This window comes from Hippoglossus hippoglossus, chromosome 8, assembly GCF_009819705.1.
Source record: "Hippoglossus hippoglossus isolate fHipHip1 chromosome 8, fHipHip1.pri, whole genome shotgun sequence".
Classification (NCBI taxonomy): domain Eukaryota; kingdom Metazoa; phylum Chordata; class Actinopteri; order Pleuronectiformes; family Pleuronectidae; genus Hippoglossus; species Hippoglossus hippoglossus.
In genome coordinates, this window is record NC_047158.1 from 5499691 (window position 1) to 5518333 (window position 18643).

Here is an 18643-nt window from a genome sequence, read left to right on the forward strand (position 1 = left end):
TCTTCTTTGGTCTGCACCACTCAGGTAAGTTTAGTGCGACCAATTCTTTTGTACCCTGACCAATTATCTGTTTATTAAGTTTTCACTACATTCCCTCGCCGCAGCCGGACAAAATGAGTGATGCTGAGATGCAAATATTTGGGGTGGCGGCAGCGTACCTCAGAAAACCAGAACGCGAGAGGATCGCAGCTCAGAACATGCCGTTTGACGCTAAGACAGCCGTCTTTGTGCCTGACCCGAAAAAGGAGTACGTGAAGGGAAAAATCAAAAGTCAGGACGGTTCTGACGTCACTGTGGAGATTCAAGATGGAAAGGTGAGTGATTTTAGAAGAATTACAACATATCTTTGTCTATTTCTACTCATCACTGCACCTTTGAATCCACAACGCAGGTGGTCACAGTGCACCTGGACGACATTCGGCCCATGAACCCTCCGAAATTTGACAAGATCGAGGACTTGGCCCTGCTGACTCATCTCCACGAGCCGGCCGTGCTGTTTAACCTCAAGGAGCGCTACGCTGCCTGGATGATCTACGTAAGAACAAACAATCAACATGACTTCTTTTTCTCAAACCATTTAAAAACAAACCAAAGCGTCTTTCGTATATGAAAGACATCTTCACATCTTTACATCCTATAATTTTTAAAGCAAATTTGTCAGTGTTTTTTCCTCATCCTGTTTCTTCACAGACTTATTCTGGACTCTTCTGTGTGACGGTGAACCCCTACAAGTGGCTCCCAGTCTACAACCCCGAGGTGGTGGCCGGCTACCATGGGAAGAAACGCCAGGAGGCCCCGCCACACATTTTCTCCATCTCTGACAACGCTTACCAGTACATGCTCAAAGGTCAGTCTCATCATTATACGACATAATGTATCTGACTGACTTCAGCCGGTTCTGTTTTGTGAACAAATTTTAATTATTGAAGGTTTATTGATATAATTGTTAGAAAGGAGTAATTTTGTACTATTGATGAACTTTGTTTGAATCCAAAACTAAAAGGCCCTGAAATCCTCACAGCTCTCAGTTACCTTCTTAGAATCAGTAAATCAGTCTTACATGAACACACTATGTCCTGCCAAAATAAAACAATAATAACTTTGGGATGTCTGTTTCTGAGCTTGAGCATTTATGTATGTATTCTTTGTAACTAAAATGGTTGAATAACAAAAAGTGACTTAGACTAATTTCATCAGTTTCATCAGAAGCAAACGAGGCACAACTATCAGGATTCTTAATGAAAGACGGGTACAAATTTATATAATACATTATATATATATACAAAACATATATACAAATATAATACATTCTATCATATATATGCAATATTCTATTACATATTTATATATTTTATATTTTGTAATATATTTTGGTTATTATTTGATTTGGATTTTTTTTATGGAGTAAAATAAATGAAGAACGTATTGTCTTTATTTTTTGACATCAGCCTAAAACAGTAAAATAATTAAAAGTTTAATTGAAATGTTACATCCTTAAATACGGTTGAATCAATGTCAACCAAATGTCTTTCCTCTCCTCAGATCGAGAGAACCAGTCCATCCTGATCACGTGAGTTCGACTTGATGTGCTTTCTCACATGTATATTTCATGACTTGGATTTCCATCATTCATTTTGAGTCCTGTTCTCTGTTCAGTGGAGAATCTGGTGCCGGGAAGACGGTCAACACAAAACGCGTCATCCAGTATTTTGCAACAATTGCATCATTTGGAGAATCAAGCAAGAAGGAGCAAGTTGCCGGCAAAATGAAGGTTCTGTATTTTGAATCTTCTAATTTATAACAGACAATCAGAAACAAAGGGAAGTAGTGTATTATTTTGCAAATTAACTTTTTAAAAGTTGTTCTTGAATTTCTTTCTCAGGGGACTCTGGAGGATCAAATCATCCAGGCGAACCCTCTGCTGGAAGCTTTCGGGAATGCCAAGACTGTGAGAAATGACAACTCCTCACGATTTGTGAGTATAAATTTGTTTCGTACGGAAGCACAAAGTGGCCATTTCGCTCATTATTATTCTTACTATTCATTTTTTAATCCTGTTTTCATTTGTCATCAGGAAAAAACAAGCTTTCTATACAGATTTTGGACTTTGAGATAACAATGTTCTTGGCTGTTCATGGCTTCCATATGTTTTAATTGTAGCCATAAGACTAACCATAATTCATATGTCAGACTTTAATAATAATTCAATTTTTCCAGGGAAAGTTCATTCGCATCCACTTTGGAACAAAGGGGAAACTGGCATCAGCCGACATTGAAACTTGTAAGTTTGCCTCTTTTAGTGTCATTTACACACACATTCCAGACACTGCATACAGCAGTGCTGCTATTCTACATTCTGCAAAATATTTTATCACTTGATGTTTGTATTTGTCTTTAGACCTTTTGGAAAAATCCAGGGTGACGTTTCAGCTTCTGGCAGAGAGAAGTTATCACATCTTCTATCAGATCATGTCAAACAAGAAGCCTGAATTAATTGGTGAATATACTCAGAACTTGTTGAGAATTTGTTGATGATTATTAGAAGGATAAAACTGGAATTGATCCAGCACTAATACAGTTACTGCAGCTGCTGACTTTGAACAGAAATAGTGATGCTGTCTGTGTGTGATTTCAGACATGCTGCTGATAACCACCGATCCATACGACTTTCCATTCATCAGCCAGGGTGAAATCACTGTGCAGAGCATCAATGACCCTGAGGAGCTGATGGCCACTGATGTGAGTCAATGTGAATCACACTGTGGACAGATATGTTGAATCAAGACTGGGAATTAAGTATTATATATTAGGTTGAAAGCAGGAAATTAATATTATTCTGATGTGATTTATATCATCTAATGAAAATGTATGAAGAATTAAACAGAACGAAAAGTTGAAAAGCAGATTTTGTTTGATGATTTGTTTGGAATCATTTGACATATTGAATTTTTCAAACTGAAATTCTTCTTGGTCTTCAAACAATCACAAAAAACAACAATCTGGGAAAAATATTTAAACGAACAAAATTAATTTAAATGTTAGGCTATAACATAAGAAAGGACGAAGACGAAGGAAATGCACAAAATGATTTAAGATTCAAGACTCTTTCACTCCTACCTTGTTTGCTCTGGACCCTCGCACTTTACGGTTTTGTCTGATCCAGAAAGGTTCCACAGGCCATCAAAAGAGGTGGTCTCAGCCCAGATTAAACTGGTTTGGTTAGTTTACCGTGTAAAAACACCTCCTTTTTTTGGATAATTCAGACTTTCGGACCAATTACAGGAAGTTGAGACATCATTAAACAATAGAAGATGAAGAAGAAGAAGATGTGGAAGCAGCTTGGAGGATTGCTTTCAGTCTTCACCTCCGATGATTTAATGTTTAAACCACTAGGGTTTTCATTTCGATGGTAGCAGCATCATAATGATATTACAGTGGCAGCACATTGGTGATGACAACAGGACGTATGTATGTCAAACATGTCACTTTAGTCTGCTCCCTAGATTATAATGTAAAACTAACCAGATCAAATATAAACAATGTAACAAAGACATGAAGCTTGGTTCAGACTTTCAGCTGTGAAAAAGCATTAACTTGCATTGTGAGCACTAACCTCTAGCCTCACGGTACTAATGACAATAGTTCAACCTCTGCGTCTGTTCCACAGAGAGCCATTGACATCTTGGGCTTTAACATGGAGGAAAAGTTAGGAATCTATAAACTGACCGGCGCCGTGATGCACAACGGGAACATGAAGTTCAAGCAGAAGCAGCGAGAGGAGCAGGCTGAGCCCGATGGCACTGAGGGTGACAGCACTGAGCTCTTACAGCAACCTTTAAGACATTTAACATAGCTGCATTCTCTATATCATTGTTTTTATTCTAAAGCCCTGCAGTGACCTCTCCCTATATGATATGTGTCCCATAGTGGCAGATAAGGTTGCCTACCTCATGGGTCTGAACTCTGCTGATTTGCTGAAAGCGCTGTGTTACCCTCGAGTCAAGGTCGGGAATGAGTATGTGACCAAGGGGCAGACTCCGCAGCAGGTATTTTCTTTTTATTTGTTTGAAAACGTGTAAACTGTTCTCATTGTCTCATGTCTGATTTGAAAAAAATCAATTCAGAGATTATCAGAGAGAATATTTTGGATTACAGGTGAACAATGCCATGGGAGCTCTGTCTAAGGCCGTGTATGAGAAACTCTTTCTGTGGATGGTCACAAGGATCAACCAGCAGCTGGACACCAAACTACCAAGACAGCATTTCATTGGCGTCCTGGACATCGCAGGGTTCGAGATATTCGAGGTACACTGGATTCACACCTCCATTGATCTTTCTGAAATCATCTGTTCATTTATTCAGTGATGTCCTGTTGTTTAATTCAGATGAACAGTCTGGAGCAGCTGTGCATCAACTTCACCAACGAGAAGCTGCAACAGTTTTTCAACCACCACATGTTTGTGCTGGAACAAGAGGAATACAAAAAGGAAGGGATCGCGTGGGAGTTCATTGACTTTGCCATGGACCTGGCAGCCTGTATTGAGCTCATTGAGAAGGTGCATTCCCCTCAATATGAATACAACTAGACTGTCACTCAGTAGAGCGTCCGGCAAGGTCCAAAAGGTCCCTGAAAGTCAGTCAAGCTGCACAGAATGTCACACACATTTAAAAGATATCAGTCTGTTATTTGTCAGATTAGTTTTTTATCCATGAATTATTCTCTGAAAAATTAAGGACATTTTTTGAAAAACAAACTATCTCTCAATGGTCAAGAATAAGAAAAAAAAAATCCCACTCTGCTTCCTGATTCTGACCCATACCCCATTCTTCTACCAAGTTTTCTGGTAATTAGTCTTTCTTACAATCAAACCAACCAACAAACGCCTTCTTGTCGGAGGTACATTTATATTAAAGGTCCAGTGTATAAGAATACATCACAATATAAAATAATCCTAGTGATGTTTTCACTAGTGTGTTTCATTTAAATAGTACTACTTGTCGTTTTCTTTATCCCAGAATGGGCCCTTTATATATATATATTCTGTATATTTACATCTGGAGCGGGTCCTCTCTACGGAGGCCGCCATGTTTTTTACAGTCGTCCAAACTGGACAAACTAAACATCTTTTGAGTTTTTATGACAACTGAAGGCTACCACAGGTTCTCTTTCATGTTTGGAAGGGGAGGGGGAGGTGAGGGGTATTCAGCTGCAACATGCAACTTCACCACTAGATGTCACTAAATTCTAAACACTGAACCTTTAAGTAGGTGCATATGTCCCAATGCTAAACAGCTCTCTGTCCTGCAGCCGATGGGGATTTTCTCTATTCTTGAAGAGGAGTGCATGTTTCCAAAGGCGACAGACAGCTCCTTCAAGAACAAGCTGTACGACCAACACCTGGGGAAGAACAGCATCCTGCAGAAGCCCAGGCCCTCCAAAGGAAAGGCAGAGGCCCATTTCTCACTGATGCACTACGCCGGCACTGTAGACTACAACATGAGCGGCTGGCTGGAGAAAAACAAAGACCCACTCAATGACACCGTGGTGCAGCTTTACCAAAAGGCTTCCCTCAAACTGCTCTCACAGCTTTTTGCCACATATTCATCTGCTGACGGTCAGTTCATATTTAATGACAGACATCAGGTTTTACAGTGATATTTAAACTTTACGATATCAGTTAAAGCCTTTCTCTTATGTCTCTGTAGTTGCTGCCGATGGAACTAAGAAAAGTTTCAAGAAAAAGGGTTCTTCTTTCCAGACAATGTCTGCTCTGTTCAGGGTAAAATTGTAACAAAATATTGTGTTCATGTTTTTTTTATTTTTATAAACAGTCAGTCCTGAGTTTTGTTCCTACTTTGCCAGGAACAATTGTAATCATGTAAGAAAATTGTAATAAATATATTATTTGGGCATAAATCTACATTTACTAAGGAATAAACTTAGCATAAAGGCCGCAAACAAGCTAGTCAGGATTTTTATTTAGAACTGAGGGTATTACGCTTTTTAGTTTTTTATATGAATGAAACAATTTAAATGTGATTTGTGAATTAATTAACTATAGATGTGCATTTAGGCAAATATTGCTACCTTCAGGCCAGGGACTGTCTTAGAAAAAGAAAAACATGTCTCTACTTCCTCTGTACAAAAATGAAGCTAAAATATCCCAGTTACTGGAGCTGCAGTATCAATGCCTCGTCGATACATCTATTAATATACAGACAAGAGATTAGGATCAATCTTTAGCAAAACGTTTGGCAAGAAAGTGAATAAGCATGGTCCCCAAAATGTCCAAGTGTTCCATGACAATAACATGACCTGTTAATCTCCTGCAGGAAAATCTGAACAAACTGATGGCCAACCTCAGGTCGACTCACCCACACTTTGTAAGATGCATCATCCCAAATGAGACCAAGATACCAGGTAAAAGAAAAAAAGAAAAAGAAAATCTTACTAAAACTTCTCTGTGTGAATTTACCCTGAGAGGAAATGCTTTCTTCATGCAGGGTCGATGGATCACCACTTGGTCCTGCACCAGCTGCGGTGTAACGGGGTGCTGGAAGGTATCCGCATCTGCAGGAAGGGATTCCCCAGCAGGATCCTCTATGGAGATTTCAGGCAGAGGTAACACAACTCACTGTGTGTCTGCAGAGAACAAACGGCAGATGGCTCTCAGGCGTGAAGCTGAACTTGTCGATCTGACTGTGTGACAGATACAGGATCCTGAACGCCAGCGCCATCCCTGAGGGTCAGTTCATGGACAGCAAGAAGGCGTCAGAGAAACTGCTCTCTTCCATTGACGTGGACCACGCCCAGTACAGATTTGGATACACAAAGGTTTTTTATTTTTTTATCTTTGGCAATGCTTTATTTTACAGTTTCCTAGAAAGACTAACAAATGTTTTTAATTTGGTTCTTTCGTGACTTTGAGCTACCATTCGTTATAGATTCGCTCAGTAATCTGTAAATATTCATCCAATTCATGTTTATTCTGCAAGATGGATCCAATGTTTTCAGCTGCACGGGGAAATCCTTAGTTTTTATGTTTTAACCTGATGAAGATACATGTATAAAACACCCTCACTCTATAAAACTTCAGCAGCTTATCAGTTACACTTGCAAACATATTTCTACTTAATTTTCACAAACTTGTTTGTCTTTTGAGGAAACTCAATAGTATTTTTGTGAACTATTTTTCTTCTACCTTCTTCACCAGTTTTCTCTATAGACTGTAAATTAAAAATGGATGACATGACAGCTACTCAAAAGTGAAGCCAAAGCACCTGTACTACCCCCTGGTGACTGGTTGCAGTATGTAAACTGCGCCTCCTCCATGTTAGCAGATGGGACGTGGCCCAAACTAAAAAAATCTGAGTAAAAGATGATTTCTGTCATTTTAGGTAGTTCTTATCAGACTGATGAAGTGTTCATGTTTCTGAGAAGTTTGATTTTTAATGAGTTATTTGATGCTATAAAATCAGACTTAAATGTCATGATTGACAGCTGAGACTGAGCCGTGATTGGTCGTCTCAATCTGCCGATTACTTCTGCACAGACTCTGGCTTCATATGATGTCATCAGCGCAAGATGGCAGCGTTCGTATCCGGGGTATTTTGGCTTCATTTCTGTACAGTAGGAGTAAGTGGAGTTGTGTCGTACATCCTTATTTACAGTCTATGTTTTTTTTCCTAAGAATTCTTATATAACTACAATGAGCCTAAAATCCCTCTATCAGCTGATAAACTGAATTGTATCAGTTTGACCTTTAGTGAAGCCTTTTAGTTTCCCTAAAGTACTTTCAACCCAAATAATGGCTGAATTTTGCTTCTGAGCACAGTCTCCATTGTCTTTCTGCCCCAGGGAAGTTCAGATGCACTGAGATGTAATCTATCTTCACAGGTGTTTTTCAAAGCCGGCCTTCTGGGTCTTCTGGAGGAGATGAGGGACGAACGTCTGGCTGTTCTGATGACTCGGATCCAGGCCGTGTCCAGAGGTTACGTCACCAGGCTGCGGCTCAAGGAGATGATGAAGAAAAGGTCTTTGACAATTTTCTTTTTAACTATAAAGAAATTAAATAAACTGGGTAATAAGAAAAATTGTAGGCAAATACATTTAGGAAGGTTACAGGAGAAATGTCAGAGGATTTGGAGAATGTGGAAAATGTATACTTGATTGATAGCAGAAGAAAATATGCTTCTTCTTTTTCATTCATATGTTGGACTATAGGTTCACACTGCAAGTCTAAGTGCTCAATTCAGATATATTTTTTTCCAGATCTGAATTTTTTATGTACCCGTCACATTATCTTTTAAAATGTGGCCGATATTAGACTCCAAAGTCTTTCTCTGCAGTAAAGTTTCTCAAGGAGACCCATCTCGAAATCCTTTCAGATTTTTATCCACATCTAACTAAGCCACAGAAACATCTTTTCTTTCTTTTCCTGATCTCACCTCTCTGAATGTAAGAAATTATACGGTGACATTGTCGACAGTGAAAATATCCTGCATTGGCTGAAATCAACTTGGGAAAGGTCATAAAGTTATTCTTCTGTTTCAACTCTACAGAGAGTCCATTTTCATCATCCAGTACAACATCCGCTCATTCATGAATGTGAAGAACTGGCCTTGGATGAGACTCTTCTTCAAGATAAAGCCGCTGCTTCGATGTGCCGAGGCGGAGAAGGAGATGCAGATCATGAAAGAGGAGTGTGCACGACTCAAAGAGGAGCTCGTAAAGTCCGAGGCCAGGAGGAAGGAGCTGGAGGAGAAGATGGTCATGCTCGTCCAGGAGAAAAATGACCTTTACTTTCAAATCCAGGCCGTATGTAAACTACTGAGGAGAACATAACGTCCTGTTTGTGTCGATTTATTACTCTCAGATTAAGAGATCAGCAGGAAAAAGCTCTTTTTAAGAATTCAGAAGCTTAAACGTCATTAATAAGGTTAGAGATTAACAGATTCAACCAAAATATAAATGATGATTTTAACAGTACAACATATTAGGAAACAAATTTATGAATTAAACTTATTTGTATAATAATTTGTGTTTCTGCATTACTGTATCAAAGACGGTATATAAATATGGACGACATGACAGCTCCCTAAAAGTGAAGCTAAAGCGTCTCCATCGCCCCCTGGTGGCTTACTGCAGTACATTTCAATTTATGAGTTAGAATAAGTAGATATTGATGATATAAAACAAGGCTGAAATGTCATGATGACAGCAGAGACTGCCTCATGATTGGTAAAGTGAATGTATCAGTGGGACTGTAAAACCCTGGCTCTATGTATTTGACAATATATACTGACATTGAAATTAAAGTGGTTAATCATCCAAACAAAAAAACTTATAAATATAAAAAGGAAAACAATTTAAAATAAATCCCAGATTTATACAATATATACAAAATAAAAGAAAATATGAAGAAAAGACTTAACAAACAAAATGTTGTACATGTCAGTTGCAAAAATACATAACAATGGATCTAATAAAATGAAATAATAATCAAATATCAAGATGAGAAAGCTTGGAAAAAACCAAAGATGAATAACTATTGTCAATAGTTGAAGAATTGACACTGTCCTGCACTGTAATGATGAGCCATTGTGTCCCTGCACTTTAGGAGAGGGACAACCTGTGTGATGCTGAGGAGCGGTGTGAAGGCTTGATAAAGAGCAAGATCCACCTGGAGGCCAAAGCGAAGGAGTTCTCCGAGAGGATGGAGGAGGAGGAGGAGATCAACGCCGAAATCACTTCAAAGAAGAGGAAGCTGGAGGACGAGTGCTTGGAGCTCAAAAGAGACATAGACGACCTGGAACTCACCATCGCCAAAGTGGAGAAGGAGAAGTACGCCACCGAAAACAAGGTGCGCCGTGTCAAGTCTTTTTAACTCAAAGTGTTGATGTCGAGTGAGTTAACACACTAACTCAAACAAAACAATTCTTTCCGCAGGTGAAGAATTTGGTGGAGGAGTTGACCACGCTGGAGGAAAACCTCTTGAAATCATCAAAAGAGATGAAAGCTCTGCAGGAGGTGCATCAGCAGACGCTGGACGACCTCCAGGCTGAGGAGGACAAAGCAAACACTCTGGTGAAGACAAAGATCAAGCTGGAGCAGCAGGTCGATGATGTGAGTGTTGAATGGACACAGTCATCCTTCAGTGACTGACCCGCAGTTTGCACCACGTCCCTGGTTTGGTTTCCTGGTTGACGTGAGCGTCTCTTGCAGCTGGAGGGCTCTCTGGAGCAGGAAAAGAAGCTGCGTGCGGAATTGGAGAGATGCAAAAGAAAGCTGGAGGGAGATCTGAAGCTGTCCCAGGAAACCATCATGGACCTGGAGAACGACCGACAGGAGATGGAAGAGAGGCTGAAAAAGTATTTGTGTTTTTGTGAATTCAGGGGCATGAAACACAAAGTGGATATAGTTACAGATGTTAATCAATTAGACTCAATGCACAGGGAAGAAAATTTGACTTATTAATAATGATAATGAAGGAGGTTTTCTGTTTTCACTGTGCTTATTTATTGGACTTCTTAGTGTAAAAAACACTAAAACAAGCTTTTTTTAGCAAGTGCCCATTAACTAAATCCCTCCCCTGAACAGCAATTGTCCAGTCAGAGCTTAACAATCTTCACTATGTTTAAACATAGTGCATGTCGATCTATTCCCCACACATCAGTATTCAGCGTTTTAAGAGTTTCAAGGACTGTGTTCTTTTCCATAAAGTTTGAGCGTGTAACATGTAGGATGAAATCAATCTTTCTTAACAAAGTTACAGCTTCAAGGATAAAAACAACAATAAATTAAATGTTGAATGTTTTAAGAAAGAACTGAACAGCAGTGACAGATGTAATGAATCTAGTGTCAGCAGGTTAAGTTATAGTCAGAGTTCAGGAGCTTGGACTGCGAGAGCAAAATAGCCTTGACCACCAATCACCAGAAAGGTGTAAAATATGGGGCTTTTAAGTACACTGAAGTTTCCCTGATGTGCACAACACAACAGCTAAAACACAATGGCTGTAACTTCTCATGGTAAACCTACTATCGACAATATGCTGCTGACATTTTTAATAATGATAGATTTTAATAGGATGGAAATGCTGACTAAAGGTGGTTTGTGATTTGTTCCTGTGATTTGCACTTCATGGCCACTGTAGTAAAGCTTTAAAGGTCAACAATAACATTTTCAAATGAGCAGGAGAACAACACAAGGCTAGAATATGTGTTGTATGATCACATATAGAAAAAAGCTAATGTAATTTTCAAGGCCGAGCACCTTATTGTTGTCTGACCACTTTAACTGGAGGCGTTACAGGTGAGAAAAAAAAGAAACTGCCTCATTCACACTGAGCACATCCACTGTGTGAATTCTGGTCAGTTATCTTGTTGTTACAAGTGTAAAGAACAAGTGTGGACACTCAGCAGCTGACATTGAAATGAACTAACTCATAATAATTCATACTTCTTTTCAGGTAAAATAAATAAATCTGCTTTTGTCTCCTGCGGCTGAAATCCCTATGCTACTGTGAATTTAATGATAAATCTGCCTCCATTATCACTGTTGACAGCATATGTGTGAAAACAAAGCCTGACAAGCGGAACTAAAGGCGGCTGAGGAGTGTTATCTGTACTGATACAGGAAATTAAACTCTTTTCAGAAAAGACTTTGAAAACTGCAGCTTGCAGTGCAAAATTGATGATGAGCAAGCCCTCAGCACTCAGCTACAAAAGAAGATTAAAGAGCTTCAGGTATGATTTATAACAGTGCTGCCATATTTGAACAGAGTTTCTGTAACATCTGAAAAAAAAAACCTCCTCTTTTGAACATGTTGATATAATTTCCCTGCAGGCTCGCACTGAGGAACTGGAAGAGGAAATTGAGTCCGAGCGCTCGACCCGGGCCAAAGTGGAGAAGCAGAGGTCGGAACTGTCCAGAGAGCTGGAGGAGATCATTGAGCGGCTGGAGGAGGCCGGAGGAGCCACCGCCGCCCAGGCCGAGCTGAACAAGAAGCGCGACTCCGAGTTTCACAGACTGCGTCGTGACCTGGAGGAGTCCACCCTGCAGCACGAGTCCATCGCTGCAACTTTGCGCAAGAAGCAGGCGGACAGCGTGGCCGAGCTCAGCGACCAGATAGACAACCTGCAGAGAGTCAAGCAGAAACTGGAGAAGGAGAAAAGTGAGCTGAAGATGGAGATCGATGACATGGCGAGCAACGTGGAGACCGTTCTGAGAAACAAGGTAAAAGACCTCCTGCAGGGCGGCACTGTGCACATGTGTTTATGTTTTCATTTAGCTTCTGGAAACCTGTGCTCCATATTTCAGGCTAACCTGGAGAAACTGTGCAGGAGCTTTGAAGACCAAATGAATGAACACAAGACCAGAGCAGATGAAGCCCAGAGATCTCTGAGTGACTTCACCACGCTCAGTGCTCGTCTACAAACGGAAAACGGTAGAAATCTGATGATAGAAACACAAGGAAAAGATACAGAAGAAGATTTAAGATAAAAAACAGTTTGTTTTTTATTGATTCTTGATCAGGTGATCTCACACATCTGCTGGAAGAGAAAGAGACAACTCTGTTGCAGCTGAGCAGAGTGAAAACTGTGGGGAGTCAACAAATCGAAGAGTTAAAGAGACTTTTGGACGAAGAAATTAAGGTCTGAAACAAACAATAAAGCAGGTTATTTCAATCATAACAATGATTTAAATCCTAAGGTGGGCTTAATTCGTTTTTTGTGTTGAACTTATAGTTTGGTCTATATCAGTAAGTAGTGACAAATGTCCACCAGGATTTTAGAAGCCAAGGTGACATCCAGAAAAATTGGAAAAATTGGATTTCTTTGAATATTTTAAATTGTGTTTAATTTGTTACATCCATGTTTACGAACAAGCAGTTGTCTCATCCTTGTCTTGCGCAATCCAACACTTCTTCGAAAAACTTTATAGGGAAAACAGCATAATCGATTGCATAGTTGTGCATCTTGTCAACAGTAAACAAACCCTAAATTTGTAACATCTTAACTAAGGCTGTTTACACTGTGTATATTTATATTTGTTTGCTTTCATCAGGCAAAAAATGCCTTGGCTCACAGTCTGCATTCCTACCGTCACGACTGCGAGCTGCTGAGAGAGCAGTACGAGGAAGAACAGGAGGCGAAAGCTGAGCTGCAGCGCTACCTGTCCAAGGCCAACAGCGACGTGGCCCAGTGGAGAACCAAATACGAGACAGACGCCATCCAACGCACAGAAGAGCTGGAGGAGGCAAAGTAGGAGCTGTGTGACATATTTTAAACTCTGTGCTAATTGGTTTCTTATGCTTCAACCTAATTTGTCTTTGGTTGAAAGGAAGAAGTTGGCCCAGCGGCTGCAGGAGTCTGAGGAGATGACTGAGGTAGCAAATGTCAAATGCACATCACTGGACAAAACGAAGCTGCGCCTCCAGGCCGAGGTCGAGGATCTCATGGTCGAGATCGAAAGGTCAAACGCAGCCAACATCACTTTGGACAAGAAACAGAGGAGCTTTGACAAGGTGTGTCTTTTTTTTTTCCTTTTCTCTCTCCCCAGAAATATGTCCTAATTTGCATCGTGTTTAAGCTTCACTGATTTCACGTTTTTTTCCCTTCTTTCATTAGGTTCTGGCTGAATGGAAACAGAAATATGAGGAGAGTCAGTCAGATCTGGAAGTTTCCCAGAGAGAGTCAAGAGTTCTGAGCACAGAACTCTTCAAGCTGAAAAACTCATATGACGAAGCTCTGGATCACCTGGAAACCATTAAAAGAGAGAATAAAAACCTTCAGCGTAAGAAAACTAATCATTTGTTTGGTTTTTGAGAAGCTGGTGACTGTGTTCTTTTCACAACTAATATGTTGTTCTTTACATTTTTAGAGGAGATAACAGATATGATAGAGCAAGTTGGACAATCTGCGAAAACTGTCCATGAGCTGGAGAAAGTGGCAAAACAAGCTGAACAGGAGAAGAGAGACACCCAAGCAGCTCTGGAGGAAGTTGAGGTTTGTACAATGTCCACATGAGACAATAAACCTCCAATATCAAAACAATAACCGCAGACTAAAGTGTTTATGTCTCTCCATGTAGTCTTCCTTAGAGCACGAAGAGGCAAAAATCCTTCATCTTCAACTGGAGCTGAACCAGATCAAGTCAGAAGTGGCCAGAAAGGTGGCGGAGAAGGAGGAAGAAATCGACCAGCTCAAGAAGAATCACCAGAGGACCGTGGACACTCTGCAGAGCACGCTGGACGCCGAGACGCGCAGCAGGAACGATGCCATCCGCGTGAAGAAGAAGATAGAGGCAGATCTGAATGAGATGGAGATCCAGCTGGGTCACGCCAACCGACAGGCGGCCGAGGCCACCAAACAACTGAGGAACCTGCAGACTCAGCTGAAGGTGTGTGAATGTGCCGGGGGGGAAAAAACTATACACTATGCTGATGTTTGACTTTTGAATCCTCACACTCTTCCTGTCTGTCATTTCAGGACACCCAGGTCCACCTGGACGAAGCCCTCCACTGTCAGGAGGACCTAAAGGAGCAACTTGCGATTGTAGAGCGACGCAACAATCTGGTGATGGCAGAGAACGAGGAGATCCGGGCGGCGCTGGAGCAATCTGAGAGATGTCGCAAGCTGGCGGAGCAGGAACTGATCGACACCAGTGAGAGGATTCAGCTGCTGAACTCACAGGTTAGGAGATGCATACTGTATATAAATCATTGTTATTCAAGACAGGACAGCAGACAACAGGGCCCCTGCTTACTGGAGAATCAATCACAGACTTTTAAAAAGTGTCAAAAATAAGTCAGAAAGTACTTATTTCTGTAAAAAAATTAAATAAAATGAACTTCGTCGTTCATTTTGCTGGTAGTTTACTATTAGCAAATACTATCCTATAGTGATATTACCATGGCAACAAAATGGAGGAAAGAAAACATTTTCTAGGTACTTTTTTATTTAGCAAAAATATTTGAATTAACAACACAGCGATATGAGACGCACATCCATCTACGAACCAATGAATTTTAAGCAAAGGCGCTGCAGGTGATGACAACAGGACGTATGTCATACAAAATTCTTTAGCCTGCTCCATAAATTACAATGTGAAACCAAAACTAACCAGATCAAATATAAATAATGAAACAAACACATGAAGCTTGGTTCAGACTTACAGGTGTGAAAATGCCTCTTAGTTTCTGGAGAAACTTAGATACACTGCAGAATACACACTGTTGTGTTTATTAATGACATAGATGATCTGTTGGATGAACTAAGTCGTTTAAAAAACACATCACTTACATATCATATATCAGACAGTGGCTGTTTTGGGCTGTTTTTGACCATGTAAATAGTCAGTGTTTGTTTTCGTTTACTTTTACCTGCAGCTGTTGTTCAGTGTCATCAAGTCAACACCTGCCCATCAAAACAATAGACATGATCTCATCCTGTCATCCCGACTTTCTCTTACAATCCAGGGTGCAGATTATTTAAAAAAATTGCAGTTGAGAATGCACTTGTGAATTTGGCTCGTAGAAAATCAGGTTTCATTAACACCATTAACAGAAGAGCTTCTTTAGATTTTTGAAACGAGGATAAGACGTTTACAGTTGTAAAAGCATTAGTGAGAAACTAATATGCATGTAAATCTAATTGTGATCTTTCAGTATAATAAAATATGGTTTATGAAATTTGTACTTTACATCAATATTAGACCTTTTGTACTTAACTACTTCAAATTAAAATGAACATGTCATATATTGAATTGATCAGACCACCAGCCTCCTAAATGCTAAAAAGAAGATGGAGTCTGATTTAGCTCAGCTGCAGTCAGAGATGGAGGACACTGTCCAGGAGGCGAGGAATGCAGATGAGAAGGCCAACAAAGCCATCACGGACGTGAGTCTCCCCCACGATCCTGTTTATCGCCATTTAAATGAGTAACCACTGGACCTTGAGGTTGTGTAGATTCAATTTCACAGTGAGTTCCTGTTTTGCACGCAGGCTGCTATGATGACGGAGGAGCTGAAGAAAGAGCAGGACACCAGCGCTCATCTGGAGAGGATGAAGAGGAACCTGGAGGTGACAGTGAAAGACCTGCAGCAGCGGCTGGATGAAGCCGAGCAGTTGGCTCTGAAGGGAGGGAAGAAGGAGCTCCAGAAACTTGAAAACAGGGTCGGTATGAATCCATGAAGGACAAAAATCATTCAATAGAAAAAAGGAATGAAAAGTGATTCATTCTAACTATCTTTAAGGTCCGTGAGCTGGAAAATGAGCTGGAGGCAGAACAGAAACGCAGCAACGAGGCCACGAAAGGTTTGCGGAAATATGAGAGAAAAATCAAAGAGCTCACTTATCAGGTAAGCTTTTTATCCCATTGTGAAACTGAGTGAGTCATAAGTTCTGATTTGACAGTTTGAAGGTGAAAACCAATAATGCAAAATGTGATGTGACTTAAACGTTTTACTTAGGGTGAAGAGGAAAAGAAGAACGTGACAAGACTCCAGGATTTGGTCAACAATCTGCAGCTGAAAGTGAAAGTTTATAAGAGGCAGTGTGAGGAGGGGGTGAGTAAACACACATGGATACTGTGTGAAGTGTTGGCATGACGCGCACCTTCAAACAAGATTTCTGTTTTCTGTGACACAGGAGGAACAAACCAGCGTCCACTTGGCCAAATTTCGGAAGGTGCAACACGACCTGGGGGAGGCCGAGGAGCGAGCTGACACTGCCGAATCTCAGCTGAACAAGTTGCGTGTCAAGCACCGTGACATGGCTGGTAAAGGGGAGAAGAAAAATGTTTAGACTTCTTTTCTAGAAATGTTTTGGTTTTTCTTAACTCCTATTAGATCTCAACTTTTACAGGAACATTTAACTGAAACCTAACTTTATGAGAGAACAGACAAAAACAATTAACACAAAAACCAACACACCAAAATCCCACTAAACTATGTATGTGTATATATATATAAGGTTGCACAGAACGTAAAATGAAGATGAATGCATTAAGCTATTAAACAAGTGTCTAACACACTCAACTGAAGATGAGAATCTGCTCATTAACACTGCAGCCACTCACCAATTATTCAAATGTAAAAACTACATTAGCCTCAATTCACATCTGCAGCTGAAAACCAAGACATGAGATAAAATCCTTAAAAAACACAGCAGGACTAAAACAGTAAAAGAGCCGCCTGCAGGTTAAAATGGACATCGTGAAAATCCGCCTTTAACCCCCTGTCAGCGGGGCAGTTATCAGCAGCAGCTGGTATGTTGATGACATTTGTAGAAATCCCTGTGAAGCAGGGTTAGAGTTACCGCGGTGAACATGTGACTTTCAGCGGGAGAGGATTACATACGAGTGCTGAAGGTAACCCCCGAGAAAGGAGGTCAGAACAAAGAGGAGGAAGAGAACTCAAGGAGCTGACAAGTTGTTGTCTAACACGCTGGGACAACAACGTTCACTCATTCATTTGTTCATAATAATAATAATAACTTTATTTATATAGCACCTTTCATAACAGCCATTATAAAGGGCTTCACAGAGAGGACAAATGAATATAATGGATGTCCACATGCAAATAACACTTTATGTCACTTAAACGGACATTTCTATAAATGCCCTCCAAAGTGCAGATTTTCCAGTGTATCCATGTGTACATGTAAAGCGGACCGTTTGGGAAACAATGATGTCACAGTTTGTGATGTCACAATAACATTGAAAATCAAAGACATCAAAATAATACAACTTCATTTAAACTCAATTCAACTCGAAGTAATGGCAAAAAATTATAAAATAAACAAGTAATAACTAAGAAAAAAATGTAATCGTGGAAAACAGCATATATAGTTTCTCAAATCGACATGAAACGAACATTTGATTTGCACCGATTGGTAAAAAGAATATGATCAGCACATATGAGGCCATTTCCTATCATCTGATTATAAGCATTTATTTAATGTAAAATCTGCTTGTGAAAAAACTTATAAACACACACTCTGCCTCACTGCTGGAAATGAGGAGATGCTGTGATGAATTTTCAAGATGACAAGCTGCTGTTCACACTTGCTTCTGCCCATTGCTCCGGCTAATATGATAAGAGCTCAGGTTACAGGCGCTCTCGCTCGTATTCTAAAAGTGGTCATCATGTGTTTCCTATGGCTTTGATGTTTGACCCTGCCTTAAGCATAGAGCAGACAGGACGCTGTTATGTATTAACTTGTAAAAAATCCTAAAGAATCATTGTTGAATAACAAAACCATTTCAGTTCAAAACCAGCAGAGATAAAGTAAATTAACACAAATACTTTATTTATTCAATTTGGTCTACGTCCAGTAATATTGTTAAAATCTTCTCTCTAATGTCAACGTTAGTGTTTCTATGCATTATTGTTTCTTCACCTGCCTGTTTAATTGTAGGTGTGCCACAGGGCTTGATTCTCGGTCCATTTCTGCTCTCTTACATTACTAGTCTTTTTGATGTGTCTTGTTGTGCTGTCAATACACCACCATATCTCTGAGTAGTCTCCATGAGTATAGCTTTTAAAATATGTTTTGCTTTGAAGTTGACCACAGCCACTGTGCTTCAACCATCACGTCTCTTTCTGGCCAAAAATGGTGTGAGTACATGAGTACATTTGT

At 40.1% G+C, this 18643-nt stretch overlaps 1 protein-coding gene across 1 annotated transcript; it reads left to right on the forward strand.

Moving 5' to 3' along the window:
- Positions 1-113: 113 nt before the first annotated feature.
- On the forward strand, positions 114-16807 carry LOC117766058 (myosin-4-like). The gene is made up of 38 exons (XM_034592767.1): positions 114-314; positions 392-535; positions 691-847; positions 1543-1570; positions 1657-1771; positions 1883-1975; positions 2218-2281; positions 2399-2497; positions 2636-2739; positions 3668-3806; positions 3928-4046; positions 4156-4305; positions 4386-4556; positions 5309-5615; positions 5707-5780; positions 6334-6421; positions 6505-6622; positions 6712-6835; positions 7898-8034; positions 8563-8818; positions 9621-9863; positions 9950-10126; positions 10226-10371; positions 11656-11746; positions 11847-12236; positions 12321-12447; positions 12537-12655; positions 13068-13264; positions 13344-13527; positions 13631-13796; positions 13884-14008; positions 14094-14402; positions 14492-14695; positions 15776-15901; positions 16007-16177; positions 16258-16362; positions 16474-16569; positions 16652-16807. Exons 1-38 carry the CDS (start codon positions 114-116, stop codon positions 16805-16807), a joined length of 5820 nt encoding a protein of 1939 aa, XP_034448658.1.
- Positions 16808-18643: the final 1836 nt, after the last annotated feature.

What these genes read in the sequence shown, in the direction of transcription:
- LOC117766058 (XM_034592767.1), top strand. Translation starts at nt 114, where the DNA reads ATGAGTGATGCTGAGATGCAAATATTTGGGGTGGCGGCAGCGTACCTC. An exon ending in CAAGAAGCCTGAATTAATTG is followed by an intron (nt 2,498 to 2,635) that starts GTGAATATACTC and finishes GTGTGATTTCAG; the next exon opens with ACATGCTGCTGATAACCACC. An exon ending in TTTTGGACGAAGAAATTAAG is followed by an intron (nt 12,656 to 13,067) that starts GTCTGAAACAAA and finishes TGCTTTCATCAG; the next exon opens with GCAAAAAATGCCTTGGCTCA.